Source organism: Tripterygium wilfordii, chromosome 1 (genome assembly GCF_013401445.1).
Source record: "Tripterygium wilfordii isolate XIE 37 chromosome 1, ASM1340144v1, whole genome shotgun sequence".
Lineage (NCBI taxonomy): Eukaryota > Viridiplantae > Streptophyta > Magnoliopsida > Celastrales > Celastraceae > Tripterygium > Tripterygium wilfordii.
Genome location: NC_052232.1, coordinates 8,991,067 through 9,006,536, shown reverse-complemented (window position 1 = coordinate 9,006,536; position 15,470 = coordinate 8,991,067). Strand labels below are relative to the sequence as shown.

The 15,470-nt window shown below is 38.7% G+C and overlaps 3 protein-coding genes and 1 long non-coding RNA gene across 14 annotated transcripts; 3 read left to right on the top strand and 1 right to left on the bottom strand.

The window, feature by feature from the left end:
• Nucleotides 1-633: 633 nt before the first annotated feature.
• Nucleotides 634-2,811, bottom strand: LOC120007341 (heat stress transcription factor A-4c-like). Of its 7 annotated transcripts, XM_038857871.1 has the most exons (5): nucleotides 2,793-2,807; nucleotides 2,616-2,681; nucleotides 2,220-2,482; nucleotides 1,932-2,151; nucleotides 634-1,822 (listed from the first exon to the last, which is right to left on the bottom strand). In XM_038857871.1, exons 4-5 carry the CDS (start codon nucleotides 2,148-2,150, stop codon nucleotides 809-811), a joined length of 1,233 nt encoding a protein of 410 aa, XP_038713799.1. In that variant the 5' UTR covers nucleotide 2,151; nucleotides 2,220-2,482; nucleotides 2,616-2,681; nucleotides 2,793-2,807; the 3' UTR covers nucleotides 634-808. The 7 variants fall into 7 exon arrangements, with proteins under 7 accessions (XP_038713799.1, XP_038713557.1, XP_038713490.1 ...); XM_038857629.1 differs by having other exon boundaries at nucleotides 1,932-2,482; nucleotides 2,616-2,677; nucleotides 2,793-2,811; XM_038857562.1 differs by having other exon boundaries at nucleotides 1,932-2,482.
• Nucleotides 2,812-6,333: 3,522 nt separating this feature from the next.
• On the top strand, nucleotides 6,334-9,627 carry LOC119998100 (BES1/BZR1 homolog protein 4-like). 2 transcript variants are annotated; one of them, XM_038845325.1, is made up of 3 exons: nucleotides 6,335-6,852; nucleotides 8,314-9,074; nucleotides 9,158-9,627. In XM_038845325.1, exons 1-3 carry the CDS (start codon nucleotides 6,637-6,639, stop codon nucleotides 9,159-9,161), a joined length of 981 nt encoding a protein of 326 aa, XP_038701253.1. In that variant the 5' UTR covers nucleotides 6,335-6,636; the 3' UTR covers nucleotides 9,162-9,627. The 2 variants fall into 2 exon arrangements, with proteins under 2 accessions (XP_038701262.1, XP_038701253.1); XM_038845334.1 differs by lacking the exon at nucleotides 9,158-9,627 and having other exon boundaries at nucleotides 6,334-6,852; nucleotides 8,314-9,078.
• Nucleotides 9,628-9,981: 354 nt separating this feature from the next.
• LOC119998115 lies at nucleotides 9,982-11,448 on the top strand. 3 transcript variants are annotated; one of them, XR_005468197.1, is made up of 2 exons: nucleotides 9,982-10,998; nucleotides 11,370-11,448. XR_005468197.1 is itself a non-coding variant. In XM_038845342.1 (1 exon), the coding sequence occupies exon 1, from the start codon at nucleotides 10,136-10,138 to the stop codon at nucleotides 10,844-10,846; it is 711 nt and encodes a 236-aa protein (XP_038701270.1). In that variant the 5' UTR covers nucleotides 9,982-10,135; the 3' UTR covers nucleotides 10,847-11,240. The 3 variants fall into 3 exon arrangements, 1 of the variants encoding a protein (XP_038701270.1); XR_005468196.1 differs by having other exon boundaries at nucleotides 11,265-11,406; XM_038845342.1 differs by lacking the exon at nucleotides 11,370-11,448 and having other exon boundaries at nucleotides 9,982-11,240.
• Nucleotides 11,449-11,486: 38 nt separating this feature from the next.
• On the top strand, nucleotides 11,487-13,052 carry LOC119998128. 2 transcript variants are annotated; one of them, XR_005468199.1, is made up of 2 exons: nucleotides 11,487-12,702; nucleotides 12,834-13,052. It is a non-coding gene; the product is annotated as an uncharacterized LOC119998128 (long non-coding RNA). The 2 variants fall into 2 exon arrangements; XR_005468198.1 differs by having other exon boundaries at nucleotides 12,776-13,052.
• Nucleotides 13,053-15,470: the final 2,418 nt, after the last annotated feature.

Here is a 15,470-nt window from a genome sequence, read left to right as displayed (position 1 = left end):
GGTATCCTTCCGTATCCATCTGTGGTGGGATAATCTCAAGTAAAGCATAACCATGGATACTTTGTTGAAATCATTAAGACATGATGTGACGCAGCGAAAATATGGAGGATTTATAAGCTTAAACCTTGAAAATAATACAATCTGGAATCCTCCCAAAAAAATTAGAAAACTCTTAACATTTGATTGATTGAAATGTCAAAATTGAGAAAGTCCTCAAAGAAAAATGAGGCTTATTTAAAAGTCTCAAACTCAAGGAAACTAGAGGTTTATTCTAGGAAGCTAGAGTTTCTAATAGAAAATAAAAAAATATCCTTGAAAATATTACTCAACAAAAAAAACACTATTTATCATCAATTTTCTTATTCATCTTGCGTCGATCCAACTGCTCCTCGAACACTTCTGCAAGACATTCTGCGTCAATTGGGGAATTTAGCTGCATAAGTGTCCATGTCACCACTCTCGAGCATGATCATCCAGAATTACCATGGACTTGGGGTGTCTTCAACTTGACATTTACGACTCATGTTCATAGGTTTGACAAAATTTTACGCTAGTTGTTGACAAAATTTCAGGTTTGAGATCGACTACAAGCGCAAAACGGTAAAAACACTAGCGCGCATGGTTGAATGTTAGTACTAAAAAGGACATCTAATAAACTGCATGCCATAATAGCACTAATACTTTTCAACTAGTCCTGCAAAACTAAACAATGAAATGGCCAATACACGGAGTAATCAAAATTCATATCTAGACATACTATAACCAATACACAGAGTGATCAAAATCCAGGAACAACGATAAACCAATTTCAAGTTTTCTCTGCAGGAGTAAGATGCCCCATCTGCTCAGCAAGATTATTTATACTCCTTACATTCCACCAAAATCTGTCATGATCACTAGGCTTGCTTTCGTTCTTTCTTGCATCATCATCATTTTTATTTGCTTGAGCTTCCTGATCATCAGTCGAGCCAGGATTCTCTGTCAGAAATTGCTCCCAGAAGACGTCGTTCGCCCCTGTAATCACAGGAGCTGAGGTTCCACCAGCTTGTTCTTCCAAGGCAACTGGCTCTGGAGCAGCCAGGACAACAGGCTCAGAATTCACGTCAATACCAGGTGATTTAGTCCGACATTCGACATTAAGAGGCATACGAGACATAGCAGGGATATCAGCACAATTTGTCGATTCATCCAAATCAAGGTGGTCGGAATTCATGTGAACATGGGTTTGGGATACATCTCGTACAGCATTCTCCCAAAATATCAAGGACGACTCCATATGCTCTAACCGCTCCACGTTTGATGACATAATAGTAGTAGCATCTGCATTTTCTCTAGGTAATGCTTGGGAACAATCCATATGATTCTCCTCCCCGCTGGCTTCATCGTAAAAGTAACCAATTTTGGTTAATCTCCTCTTTCTGTCATGATTTTCGGATTGCGAAACAAGATCTAAGGAAAGCCCTGGTTTATCCAGCGCATGAGCAAGGAAAGAAACTAAATCTTTCTGCCGTTGTTCCATTTGCCTCAATCGCTCCATCAAAATCAGAACTTTCCGCTCAAATTCTATCCGCTCTTGTTCATTTGTCTGAAACTCATAAATGAGCATTTCATTTTCTTGTTTGAGCCTAACAATGTCATCCTTAAAACCCTGCCTTTCATTATCAGTTAATGGAGAGGAACAAGATCCTTGACCATGGAGATTCTGCAAGGAATGGCTATGAACTGGTTTTCGTCTGTGGATGCTCTTCATAAGATTCGGCTGACCTCTTACGAAATGATCATTTGCAAATTCCCATTGCTCCGGATCAGCTTTTCTAAAACCCTATTGAAAACATGGAATCAAACAAGAGATAATGAATATAACATAACATATACTAGAACAGAAAATGAAACAAAGTCGATAAACATATGGAAAAGGGCAATTGGTTTACATATGTATTGAGCTGTCTAATGAAGCTGGAGAAGTTATTGTGCTTGAAGTAGCTGGGCAGTAAATCCCTGGCAAATTCTGGTGGGTTCCAAACAGTAAAGCTTCTATTACTCCGACTCCATGAGACAACTGCATTTGTAGAAGGATCATCTACCATCTCATACGTCTTCGCCAGAAAAGGAGGCAGCGAGTTTGAACTGCCCGGAGACTCTTCCATCATCCTAACCCCAAACCCAAATCACAATCACCAAAGAATCGAAAACCAAGCAGCAATCCGTCAACTACCCACCTTCAATCCTTGAGTCAAAGCTCCTAATGCATCCCAAAAACACTGATAATTCTCCACCCAAATTCCAAACTTTTGAAACCCTCGATTGATTCTCCAGAAACACAGATATCCCAATTCCTCAATCTCTAAATACAATCAAAAGCAAAAGCAATTTCGATAATCAAACGCAGAAACCCCAAAACCTCCAAAACCCCAACAAAACTGGGAAGTCCCAAATACGGCAGACGCCAATTCCGACAGAGTGGAAACAAAAAGGCTGGTTTCTGTTATCAGTTGTGAAATAAATCAAACATTTGGCAACGGTTTTAGTTCCCATATCAAAGGAAAACACACAGAAGAAGAAGAAGCTTCTACAATAAATCAAAAAACTAATAATGGAATGATTACTACAATTACCAGAATTCACGAACGCAGCACCAGAAGACAAAGACTCTCCACTGCAATTTTCCAAGATTCTTCTGTCTAATTCGTCAACAAATTATGTCAGGGTTTATTATAACAGTAAATAATGGTAAAAATTAAAGTAAAAGTAAAAAATCATAAGGGTTTTATATGCAAATGACTTTTTTTTACTTGAATAAAGTCTTCTGATTGGTATTTAGATCGTTCAATATTTCTGCACGTCCCCGTCGAACGATGCCATTGATTTTTGAATAATAAGCCTCTCATTTTCTTCTCCAACCACAAGTTGACAAGGATAAGAAACTGTGCGTAAGCATCCAAATAATTAGATACAATGAATGTGTACATATATAATATGAGGGGTAAGGTGTTACTTCGGCTAAACAAAGTAACTTTTGTTGGGATGATGAAATTGACTTGCTAGTATAGAGTGGATTGGATTAACAACCGAGTTTTGGTTGGGATGATGAAATTTACTTGTTAGTATGGAGTGGATCGGATTAACGACCGGAGTGGATTGGATTAACGATCGAGTTTAGAGTTGGCCAATATTCCTTTGTTGGTTGGCAACTACCATAAAGGTACCTAATTAGATTATCACGAGGGGTTCGAGTTTTGATGTGGGTCTAAACTATAATAGAAGAAAAATGAAAGAAAATCAATAATGATAGTGATTCCGACAGTTGCTATATCAGTTATTTCAACTGTTGTGTTTGTGCACAAAATTTCATGTGGGACATAAACCCACGAATTCATTTAGATCCTTCGCGTTCAAGTGGATAACTGGACAAGCTAGCATGGAGTGGATTGGATTAACGACCGAGTTTAGAGTTGGCCAATATTCCTTTACTGGTTGGCAGCTACCGTAAAGATACTTGGTTTGATAATCACCAAGAGTCCGAATTTTCTTGTGGGTTTGAACTATAATAAAACAAAAGGAAAAAAAAAATCAATAATGACATTGATTCCAACAATTGATATCTCAGTTATTGTAATTGTTGAATTTGCACATAGAATTTCATGCGGAACACATGAAACTCACGAAGTTACTTGGATCCTGAGCGTGCTAGTGGGTAACTGGAAAATCAACAAGGAATTTTTTTATCATTTTCCAACAAAAAAAAAACATAACCTTCATTATCGGACTCGAGCACGTGTTCTGACTCTAAGCCTTTCCTTTTAATTATATCGAGAAAAAAAATTTGTCGTGAGCCAATCATGGGCCATATTGCGACATAATCAGCTGTTGAAATGTAAGAAATTGTTTTTTTAACGAATAATATTAAATAATATTTTGTTTGCCGGACAAAAACACCGAATAATATTACATGATAGTAATTAGCGTGTGAGGGAAAATCTCAACTTATTCAAAATCTTAAGGTAAAAGGAAAGTACTTAAATTATAGGATCTTAGAGCACTTGCACCATTGCAAGTGCTGTTGCGCCAATAAAAATCATTTTTGAGTCCTACCTCTATTACACAAAAAATCAAGCAAAATACGTCTCTCAATATAATTACATTAACAGAACATATTATTTTTTTCTCATCTAACATCAAGGTCAATAATATCTCATGTCTTTATGTTGTCCACAAGAAAACTACATCAAAACACCATCTCCTAATATAATCACATCAATAAAACATGTCTCCCAATACTATCACATCAATAAAACACAAAATCTCATATAGTTTTGTTGGCTCAGTAAAATTTACACCATTGCAAATGCTCTTACCATATAAAGGAGATACGATATAATTAGGTCTACCACAATAACTGTGAGCAGCCGGCTAATAATATTAATTATTATTAATTTGCTCACAAACTTGTGAACGAATAATGCATATAATTAGTGTTCATGTGAGAATTCTTTCACATATATATAATGATAGTAAGACCAGAGCACATTATCTCCCGTTTATAGGAGCATCCAAAATGCCTCATGGGTGGCAGGCATATCGGGGCATCAAGTGCCCCACTGATTTTCTAACGGATATGATTAGACCTCAAGATCAATGGGCCCGGTAATTTTCAACTACTCCCACCACCACCACCACCACCACCTTGTAGAAAAGCTCCCATAGTTGTCCCAGTGGAGCAGTCTGAGAGTGATAGGAAAAACATGTATCAAACACAGACTGTAGAACGTTTGAACTGAGTTTTCTGGCAATTTCAGTTACAGTAACTATTTTTCAGTGCCTATTTTGTCATAATTTAAAAAGATCTCAAAGACAATTAATTGATATCACAGTTGTCACGAGCTTACTGTGTCACATGTATTTATAAAAAAAACATTCACCTAATTTCCACGTATGCAAATGTTAGTTAGGAAAAAAAATTTATTATTTTGACTAGTTCAAGACATATCATAATTTCTGGGACGACTAGCACTCCTGTCTAATGGGTAGACTACTCCACTGTGGGAAGGGAATAATGGGTCCCACCCACATGTCCAAACGAATTCCTTGTATGTAAGCCAAAATAATAATGCCTGGAGCTGTGGCCTTCCCTGGATAGAGTTGTTGGCTGCTCAAATCATAACCAATCCAGTTTTGGAATGTGGCCCACACCAGGTTGGCCCACACGTACAAAAACCACCTCCACCTGGCACCTGGCTCTGTCTTATCTCATCCAAGTCGCGCTTATGCTCACGTGTGAGACCACGAGGGACACGTGAAGTGCGGTGTGCCGTTACAAAAGAGTTCCACGAACGCATCTCACGCACCCAACCAACCAATGCCGAATTGACTGTCAGTCTAAGTCTAGTCAAGTCAGGGCTAAGCTCAACCACCACCTCACGACGGCAACTACAAGACCCCCGCCGCATACGCCACCCTCTGCTCTAACCGTCAGTTTATAAAAATCTCAAGCCAACCTCAATACAAACGATGGGTTCCGGTGATGGAAAAAGTAAAGTCAGATGGTCCTATATGTTTGCCTTTTGTTAATTGTTCCCTAATTAGTTCATGCTTACTGGTCACAGCTTGTTACTTTCAATTTAGCAAACAATTTTTGGATCCCAATTTCAACATAGGGGACCCAAAAGCTAAAAAAAAAAAAAATAGTAAACCTATTCTACCTTAATGAGTTTTTATAACAAACTGAAAAAATTAGATAGGGGTGATAAAAAATCGATTTTGGATTAGACAACGTTAAGATTTTATGAAATATTATATTTTCAGAGCCTAATTCATATTAGATTTTGGACTTAGTTAATTGATCAAACTAATTATTCAAATGTCATTATCTTTTTTGTGATATGGTGTTGGATGACCTGGCATAACAGATAGTCACAGACTTTCAAATACAAAACAAATTAATAATGACACAACATTTAAGTTGAGAAAGAAAAAATTTACAATGAATAAATAACATCAAATAATTTTAAATTCTAAATCAACTTGCCATGTCCAATCACAATATGATATCAATCAATCAATCTCCATGTAATTTGAGAAGATACATATGTTATATATCCGAAATTTGAGTTCGGATTTAAATCAAACAAGATTTTTTTATTTGTATCCTAATCCGATTTTGAACTGAATAAAATTTTTATATTCGAACTTAATTTAGAACATGTGTAGTTTAATGTCCAAATTTGATAAGCCAAGATAAAGCTTTGCCAACCCTACTATTACTTGTTACTGGCACGAAAAGTAGGCATCGTTCTTCTTTAAAAGCCTCAACACGTGATTCCTGAAAAAATGCACCCCCTTCCCTTCCCTTCCCTTCCCTTTCACTTTCAGTGGCATCTTCGTAAATCTATCAACTCTCCGCCTTCGAATTATATTCGTCTCATGTATTTAGCTCACCTTCCCAGAACTAACCTACTGTATCTGCAGCTCTCTGACTCCTCTGTCTCTCTTTCTCCACCGCCATAGCCACACTTAGATAGAAGGAATCTCGCCAAAAATCTTATTCAAGTCGATTAGCACTCTTTTTAAGGCAACAATTTCTCAGACAAAAGTGTCCGGTGGTTCCGGGCGCGTGGTGATTAATTTCTCACGGAGGTGATGACGACGGGGACGAGAATGCCTACCTGGAAAGAGAGGGATAACAATAAGAGGAGAGAGAGGAGACGGCGAGCTATTGCTGCGAAGATCTATGCAGGTCTTCGTATGTACGGCAACTACAAGCTCCCTAAGCACTGCGACAACAACGAGGTGCTCAAAGCTCTCTGCAACGAGGCCGGCTGGATCGTTCAAGAGGATGGCACCACCTACAGAAAGGTAAGTAAAACCAAGAACCGTAGCTAAATCAGCTTATTAATGGAACACTGGATCGGAATATTGATTTCAGTTATGCATTGTGAGTGCTGTGATAAGTTGATTCCATAGATCTGATCGATGGATGAATCGTATGTTGGATCTAACAAGTTTTGTTGAGTTTTTCCATTTTTCTAAATTACTTTTCTGACTAAATTTTACTGGACACGAGATCTATCTTATGATTCCATGTATGAACACCGACGATCGTCATAGCTCAGAGACAAACCACAGCTCTACTCAGAGAACTTACGAAAAGACTACAACACCCCCGCTTTATGTCAATGACCTCATTGACCTGTCCTTACTCTCGCAACTTTTAAAGGGCAATACTGTCATTTGCACAAAACCACGCCGTAGATTGAACTTTCTGTTCGGCAAATGCAACTGACCGTTTCTTCTTTTTCATCACCGCTTTTTCAAAGACTATGCTTTCTCTTCGCCGTTTCACGATTTTTTTGGTGATCACAACTTGCAAACACTTTCTTTTGCTTGTCAAAATTGGTTCTGCCAAGTTTCAAATTCTTGTATTTTCTCTGGAATATTTTTCTCAGATCGTTTCAATTTTTTTTTTTTACTCTTAAGACCTCCAAATCTATGAATTATGCTTACAGAGACTATGAGATCACTTTAGACTTATTGGATCAATGTAAACACCATTTCCTCGCCCGTTAATTGTGGTTTCCGTTGTTTTTAATTATCAGTTGTCGGAAGCACTGAAGCTGAGTAGATATCAAATCCTGGATGGGCTTTATTAAAATCTAAATTAAGTGATTGTTTATATTCTTATAAAGTATCAAAGCGCGTGCAAAGTGTCTTCTTAACGTATTTAATTGAGAAACAACAGGGAACATGTCCAGAGGGATGGCGTGTCATGGGGTGCTAATGTGTCGATAGACCCGTTGTTGACTTTAACTCCGTTTTAACTGGAGTTGTGGTCGGGTGACAATTGGATTATGGCCAACTTGACTTTTGAACCTTTGTTGATTTGTTCTAGGGTAGCTGTCTGGGATTTGTTCAATCTTTTCCTTTGGTGAGCTTAGGAGAAATTTCTTCTCTTCCTGGTGACTTGAAAAGGACAGTAGGATAGGTCTTAATGGCGTGAAATCTAAACAATCTTTGGTTTTTTACTGTGGCAAATTCAGATAAGAACTGGCTTGCCTTAATTCATTTTAGTACCAAGGTTTTCGTATTGGAGATTTCAAGATTTTGAGTCTCTTTTTGGAGGATGTCTGGTGAGAAACTGAATTGCTTTGTACCTGCTCTGTGGTAATACCATATATAGGGATTTTTAGTTCTTGAGTACTTATTTCGGCCTTTTCGATTTCTGATGGTTGAGCATACATTTCTCCCTTCAAATTTGGCAAGTTTTTGAAAAATGATCTCTCTTTAACTTACCCTGATCATCTTTTAGCTTGGCTGCAGGGTTGCAAACCTGTTAAACGAATGGACATGGGAGGGTCTACATCAGCGAGTCCGTGCTCATCGTACCAACCAAGTCCATGTGCATCCTACAATCCAAGTCCAGCCTCTTCTTCTTTCCCAAGCCCTGTCTCATCTCGTTACATCTCCAATGCCAGTGGCAATGCTGATGCCAATTCCCTTATTCCATGGTTCAAGAACCTTTCTTCTAGCTCATCTTCAGTCGCATCCAAACTGCCCCACCACCTTTACATGCATGCAGGCTCTGTAAGTGCTCCAGTGACCCCTCCATTGAGCTCCCCAACATGCAGAACTCCCCGTACCCCAAATGACTGGGATGATACAACCACAGGCCCAGCTTGGTCAGGGCAGAACTATTCTATCCTACCCTCATCTACCCCACCTAGTCCTGGCCGCCAGGTCCTGCCTGATCCTGAATGGCTTGCTGGTCTCCGGATCCCCGAAAGTGGGCCATCGTCTCCAACATTCAGCCTCGTCTCTCGAAATCCATTTGGCTTCAAAGACGAACCCTTATCAGGCGCAGGCTCTCGAATGTGGAGTCCGATGCAAAGTGGTACATGCTCTCCGGCAGTTGCTGCAGGTGTGGAAAATACAGCAGATGTTCCAATGTCCGATGAGATTGTAGCCGAGTTTGCATTCGGCAGTAATGCGATAGGCTTCGTGAAGCCGTGGGAGGGAGAGAGGATACATGAGGAATGCATATCTGACGATCTTGAACTTACTCTTGGGAATTCAAAAAGCAGGTAAATTGACGAGGTTACAATTTATAAGGTTATTTTCTTCTTTTTCTATGCATGTGTACCAATACTTTGTTTTGGTTGCGCAGATAAGAGGGGTATGTTGGAAGAAGAAGTGAGAGATCCATTGATGAGTCTCTTGATTTGGCTGCTTCTTTTATTGTGCAAAGTGTGTGCTGATTATTCAGAATTATGCGTCGTCTCAGTTTTGCAAGGCAGCTGACTTAGAAAGTACAGTGTGGAGGATTATATTATTACCCCTTTTTTCATTCATTTCTTTCTCTCTTTGTTTTTTCCTTTCGAAAGACGACCACAATTTTAAAATCTAAGTTATAAAAGTATACCTCGTGTTGACTATGCCCTCTTTTGTTTATCCTTCCATTCCTTTTTTCTTAGAATTTTTCCCTAGTATCCACACAACACATTTATATTGTTATTCCAATGGATTTGTGTGATTTTAATTTTTTTGACTGAGAGCGATTTGGAATGGCGATATATACAAAAGTTCTCTCAGACCATATTTTGAGGGTATGAATTAGTGAAATGATAAGTCGGTTTCATTGTTTAAGGTTTTCATATATTTTAAATTATTGTTGAAAGTATTTGTTTTTATTTTAAGTCTGCATAGTTTATGATACTACATAAATGTAATTGAGTATTTATCATCCAAAAATAACTGGCATAAGTGTATAAATTTATTTTTTCAAATAGACTTCGTTATTTTACATAAAATAAGTCGTTCGACTAAAATTAAAACTTCCTACAATTATTTATAAATCCCTAAAAACCCCTGAAATCAAAATCCCATTTTTTTCTCTCTAGATTCTTAAGTTTAACAACTGAGTAATGACTATACCCTAAATCAGACTGTTACTTTTTTTCACTAAATCCTAAACTACTAACCACTAAACCCTAAATCGGACTGTTACATTTTTCTCTAAATCTTAAACTAACTACTAAACCCTAAATCAGACGTGTAACTAGAGAATTCCTGCAAGTCGGAAAGCCCCAAAATTCAAAACCTAGAGCCACGCCTCTCTTCTTCCTCTGCTCATATTCTACCTACGATGAAGACCGTGAAAGCCAAAGTTCTTTCTTCTACACCGATACGAATCTCCAAGGCGGCCTCGATTCTCTCCAAGTTCGCTTCTACCGAGAACGGCGCGTCACAGGCCATCGGTGCATATCTCCGACGGGCTTCTGACGCTTTCAACGAGCTCGCTCAGGTTCACAAGGAGAAGAAATCATCTTCTTCGAGATCTCATCGAAAAAATCTCAGCGGTTACGAAACGGAGGCCACTGTCAATACCCGGGCCCCCAAACAAAGTCAAGAACCGATTCAGCCGGAACCTAAACCAGAGAAGTTGAGCCAAGAACCAAGTGGCGACGGTGAGGAAATTGAGAGAAAGAGGCACAAGAAGAAGGGTGTGGAGAAGGTTGAATTTGGGAACTCTTTCAATGAAGAGGTAATACTGGAAGCTAAGACAGTAGAGGCGACTCCTGTGCGTAGTGGGGTTGATGGAAACATTGACGCAGAGGGTGGGAAGAAGAAGCACAAGAAGAGGAGGAAAGAAAGGGGTGATGGTGGTCATTATGAAGAGAATATATTTGAGAATGGGAAGCTAGAAACCGTAGTGAAATTTGAGACTAATGATGTTGAGGCAACGGAAAGGAAGAAGAGGAAGAGTGTAGAGGTCGAAGAGGGAGGGGGAATTGGGTCTGAGGAGCAGAGGAGTAAGAAGAAGAAGAGGAGGAAAAGTGGGGATGGGGATAACTAACTTTAAATGTTCTCATGTAGAATCTTGCGATTTGTTTTCTTGTTTTTGTTGGGCAATCTATGGTGTTGACTGCGTCGGAACTTGAGGGAAGTTTTGGGTAATGTGTGCCATGTGGTATTGTAAAGCATGGAGTTACAATTGCAACGAATTGGGTAATGCTTAAGTTATTCATTTTCTTTCTTCCATTTTGTCCTGTGAAATTATTGGTGCTGGTCAGTTTGAACTTTAGCTCTTTCATGTTAAGAGATTGTTATTGGAATTTCCCAGTGATCAATGTAGGATTGTAGGGTAATTGGTGAACTTTCATCTTTGCCACATATGAAATGATTGTTGTGGAATGAGTTGGTTTATGCATTGTTAGAATCAAAACAAATCTGGATGGCACTTCTTTGATTGATTGAACTTAAAACCTTCTTAGGTATTGAGATGGCATGATTGGGAGGCGATTTATCGTCCATTGAAAAATAAATGTACAGGGATTTTGTTGGAGCACTTATGCTTGCTTGTTGGATACCAATGGCAGTTGATTTGCCGATGATGACTCCAAAGTTCTATTTGGCTGACGGTAGCGGATTGAGGATGAAATTTGTGTAGATGTGCAGTTGATTTGCCGATGATGACTCCAAAGTTCTATTTATCTGCTGTTTCTTCAATGTCTATGCTTTATCCTTTTAGACACTATTTAGAGGTCTGGTATGTTATGTATACAGTCCTATTGGCCTAATGCTCTCTAACAGTCGCTATATGTAGTGTAGAGGCCTTTTATATTATTATATACAATCTCGAGGCTTGATGGCCATATTTTTATGCCCTCACTTCCGACGTATCACCTAGTCGAAGAATCATTTTATATTGAATTTTACAATTCCCTCATCTGTGACCAATTACATATGCTTCTTTGAGTACTAAGTCAATTGTTTTGAACATTAATATCTTTTGATAGAGCGGATTAGTGGAACTCTTAAGCTCAGACTGATTAGAACTTGTTCATCTTTGCTTGATTCTTTTGGCCGTGTCTTTTTCTGTTTAGGAAACATAAAAGCCATGGCTGAATGACTGATAATGTATGCAGTATGCTACGCTTGAAGTTGTAAATTGGTGATTTCTGCAGAATGTAGAGTTATATATCCAGCAAGTTTCTGAGAATCGAATTTACCTTGGACATCAGATTTGTTTTCTTTCATCAGGGTGTATAAGTGCTATGGTTTGGTGGTGAACCATAAACACTCTTTTCTCTGGGCTCATTTTGTCAATGAGGCTAGCCTATAATGCCTCCCCTACCCCGTCTTTTTTCGGTCTTTGAAGACTTTGATCTGTTGCATTCAGTTCCTTTGGGGGCCATCAGAATGTGTGAATATGGAGGGTATAGGTTACTGCTCCTGTGTTTTGCCTGTGTTGTATTGTCATAGACATTCTGCACTTGCTGGGAATACTGAGTGATGCGATTATTTTGTGAACAATTTCTCCTGGCGAAGGCATTATTATGTTATAACAAACAGTTTTCTGAAGTGTTTTTATTGTTTATACACTTGCATTTTCTGTATCCTGGTTTATTTCCATGGAGGTTGAGATTTAGGATTTATCGTTTATGGTTTATGCTCGTTTTGCTTTTTTAATTTTCATCTTTCTCCTCTTCTTGAGTTGTGTCCAAACCAATTGGGACAGTGTTTGAAAGGGTCAAATCTTTGATGATTCCAGTCATATGTAAGAATTCATTCCGTTTAGATGCAAGTAAGCCCAATTGGGCCCATTTGAAGCCCAACTGACCCTTGTTTATGTCCTATGCTACACCGGTTGGACGCCGACGGAAGTCACAACTAGGGCCACACGTTCCGAGTCACCGTCTGGTTTACAAGGTAAGAGAAACATGAAGAAGTCTTATCTCTGCCTCAATAATCCTCCTCCTCATATTCTCACTTCTTTATCAAGCACCGTCACTGCACGGCATCTCCGTTGAACACATATCCTCCACCGCTTCATATCGCAGTCTATTAGCGGAGCAAAGGAGGGGAAGGACCGGAACCCTTCAGATCCAGGAATGCGGTCAGATGCTGTCGACGTCTCAGTGCTCCCAGACTCCACATTGCAAATGGTGCCGCAGCGATGATCTTGATGACATGTGCTTTAGCAAGGCCGAGTCTTGGCGACTCCCACAACAGGTCTTCACTTGTGATTCATAAATCTACCATCTTTTTTATTTTCTTTCTATGCTAGTGAAGGATTTATTTCTTTATATGCTCATTTGAAGATTTTGAGGCTTTCCATTGATCAACACTAGTGAGACCCACCACATGCTGTTAATGAGACTTATGATCTGCCATTGCTTCACTGTGTATCAAAACCCTACCCAGATCATGATTTTTGAGCCAGTAAATGGAATAGCTAGGATGAGTATACTTTCAACCAAATATAAATGTAAGAGTATGGTAGTCTGCCTCTCCTTAAGCTTAGTGAATATTGTCTGGTTTGGGTCAATCCATATTAGCCTATATGGATTTCTTCTTTTCGGTTCTTTGGCTCAGAAAACAAAAACACTTTTACTAGGTTAGGAAATTTGACATGCACTTCACCTCTTCCATTGGACGATGTGGGATTTACAGCATTCAGCTTCTTCGCCACTCAATAGCTCGCTCAGCAACAGCAAACTTGACATTTTTGAGACTTGTAGCCCCTTCCACTCGAGCTGAGTGCTACAGTAAAAGCCTTACCTATAAAAGGGGAAAAAAACACAATTGCCCACATATGACTGACGTCAGGCAGCATGTCACAAGTGATTTCTTGACAAAATTATATTCATGGTAGTCTTTCCTTGCCATTAATTGAAGGAGCTTTCTATTTTCTTGCAACTCTCCTAGGGTCATGGGAGACTGATTTTATTGTACAAAAGTCTTCAATTTTACACACAATATTTGAGAGTGTGAACCAATGTGAAAGTACCAAGATCATAGAAACAGTAGCAGAATCAAACAACTGTTTATTAAATAATGTCTATTGTCATTTTTCTCCGACAATTAACGAGCATGCCAGTGCTTTATGGTGATAAGTACATTTCCACACAGAGAAAGAAGACAAAGCAACAAAGACTAGTGTTTGACTGGCACTATAAAAGCAATCCACAAATGAAGACCATGTACTTAACATGAGAGTGGGGGGTTGGATATTATTGCATGCGCATTGAAACAAGTTTGTTAGTTGATTTTAGTCTTTTAGCACTATAAGTTCAACTATATGTCCATGAAGGGGTTGCAAAAATTCGATTTCGGGTCTAACAACATCACATATTTACGAAATATTTAAATGTCCGGACCCTAACTCAGATTGGATTTCGGACATACTTAATTTACCAAACCCAGATTGGTGTTAATCTGGATAAGTAAATCGGACAATAATTTAATTCAGGTTAGGATCCGAACAAGTAACTGTTGTATTCGGACCCGGTTTTAAACAGGACAAAAATTTTGTGTTTGGAAACCAAATTTCGAACATATAACTTATGTCCAAAGTTAGTTTATTCCGGGTCTAACAAATTAAATCATCCGGACCAGACAGAGTTTCGCTACGCCTAGGTACATATATCGGTGATGATAGGGATCCCATCAGTAGTTGGTATTATCCCAATTGATGAGTTGTACACACAAGATTTCATGTGCATGATGTGAGACATGTGGAGCCTACGAATTCACTTCGATCATGTGCATCCAAGTGATATTTATCATTTTCGAACATATATATTATAATAGTGAGAGTGTGGGGTTGGGTTGACATAATTAGCTTGCACTAATTAAGGTTTTATTTTAGTTAAGTAAGACTTTGGAGTGCCAACATATATGGTGGTTCATAAAAGGGGAGGAGGTGTGGTAGGAAAATTGGAGCAAAAGTGGGTGTCATATTGACATATTTGTCAAGGCAGTTAACACCGTCCTGAATGGCTTGTTATTAGTTCCAATAACATGGCTTATAAATGGGGCCTATTTTTGAAAATCAAGTCCACCCTATACACGGAAGTGGAATCATCTGTTGTAATAATTCAATCTATTTGTTTAAAAGCCAAGGAATGTGAGGAAATGATGTCAAGCCATCTATGTTAAATACAAAATAGTGTATGCAACTGTTGTAGGTTGCCCTAAATCACTTGGGTGAGCAAGCAAGATTCCAATTTGTATACATCAATGTGAGAAGTAAAAGAGAAAGCAAAGACATACACAAAATTTTGATAATCAAGAACGACACCAAACAAGTTTGCCCTTTAGACAATTGACATTGGCCTAAGCTCAGGTTGTCATGTCAGAAACTCACACCCAAACAACCAATTATATTGTCTGCTTTGAAATTTCGATTCCCATAAACACATCGGATTATCCTCACAAGTTTGTTCCTCCCCAAGCCCAGCAAATGGGCTAAGCACAACTCACTAAGGTATGAAAAAATGCGTAGTTATTGTTTGAAGGTGGGGTTTAACATATATATACCATCAAAAGATCTAAGTTTTATTGATGTGGTATACTATGCCTGAACACGTCAGACTCATGTGTACAAAAATTTCTCACTTGATAATAGGGTAAGTTGGATTAAAGCCAAGTGCTTGGCCACAAGAATATTGATCCCATGGAAATCAAGCTCATGA

Excerpts from the sequence above, each read along its gene's own strand:
- LOC120007341 (XM_038857629.1), bottom strand. The coding sequence starts at position 2,150 with ATGATGGAAGAGTCTCCGGGCAGTTCAAACTCGCTGCCTCCTTTTCTG. Across the intron at positions 1,823-1,931 it reads TTAGACAGCTCAATACATAT|GGTTTTAGAAAAGCTGATCC; the intron begins GTAAACCAATTG and ends TGTTTTCAATAG.
- LOC119998100 (XM_038845325.1), top strand. The coding sequence starts at position 6,637 with ATGACGACGGGGACGAGAATGCCTACCTGGAAAGAGAGGGATAACAAT. Across the intron at positions 6,853-8,313 it reads ATGGCACCACCTACAGAAAG|GGTTGCAAACCTGTTAAACG; the intron begins GTAAGTAAAACC and ends GCTTGGCTGCAG.
- LOC119998115 (XM_038845342.1), top strand. The coding sequence starts at position 10,136 with ATGAAGACCGTGAAAGCCAAAGTTCTTTCTTCTACACCGATACGAATC.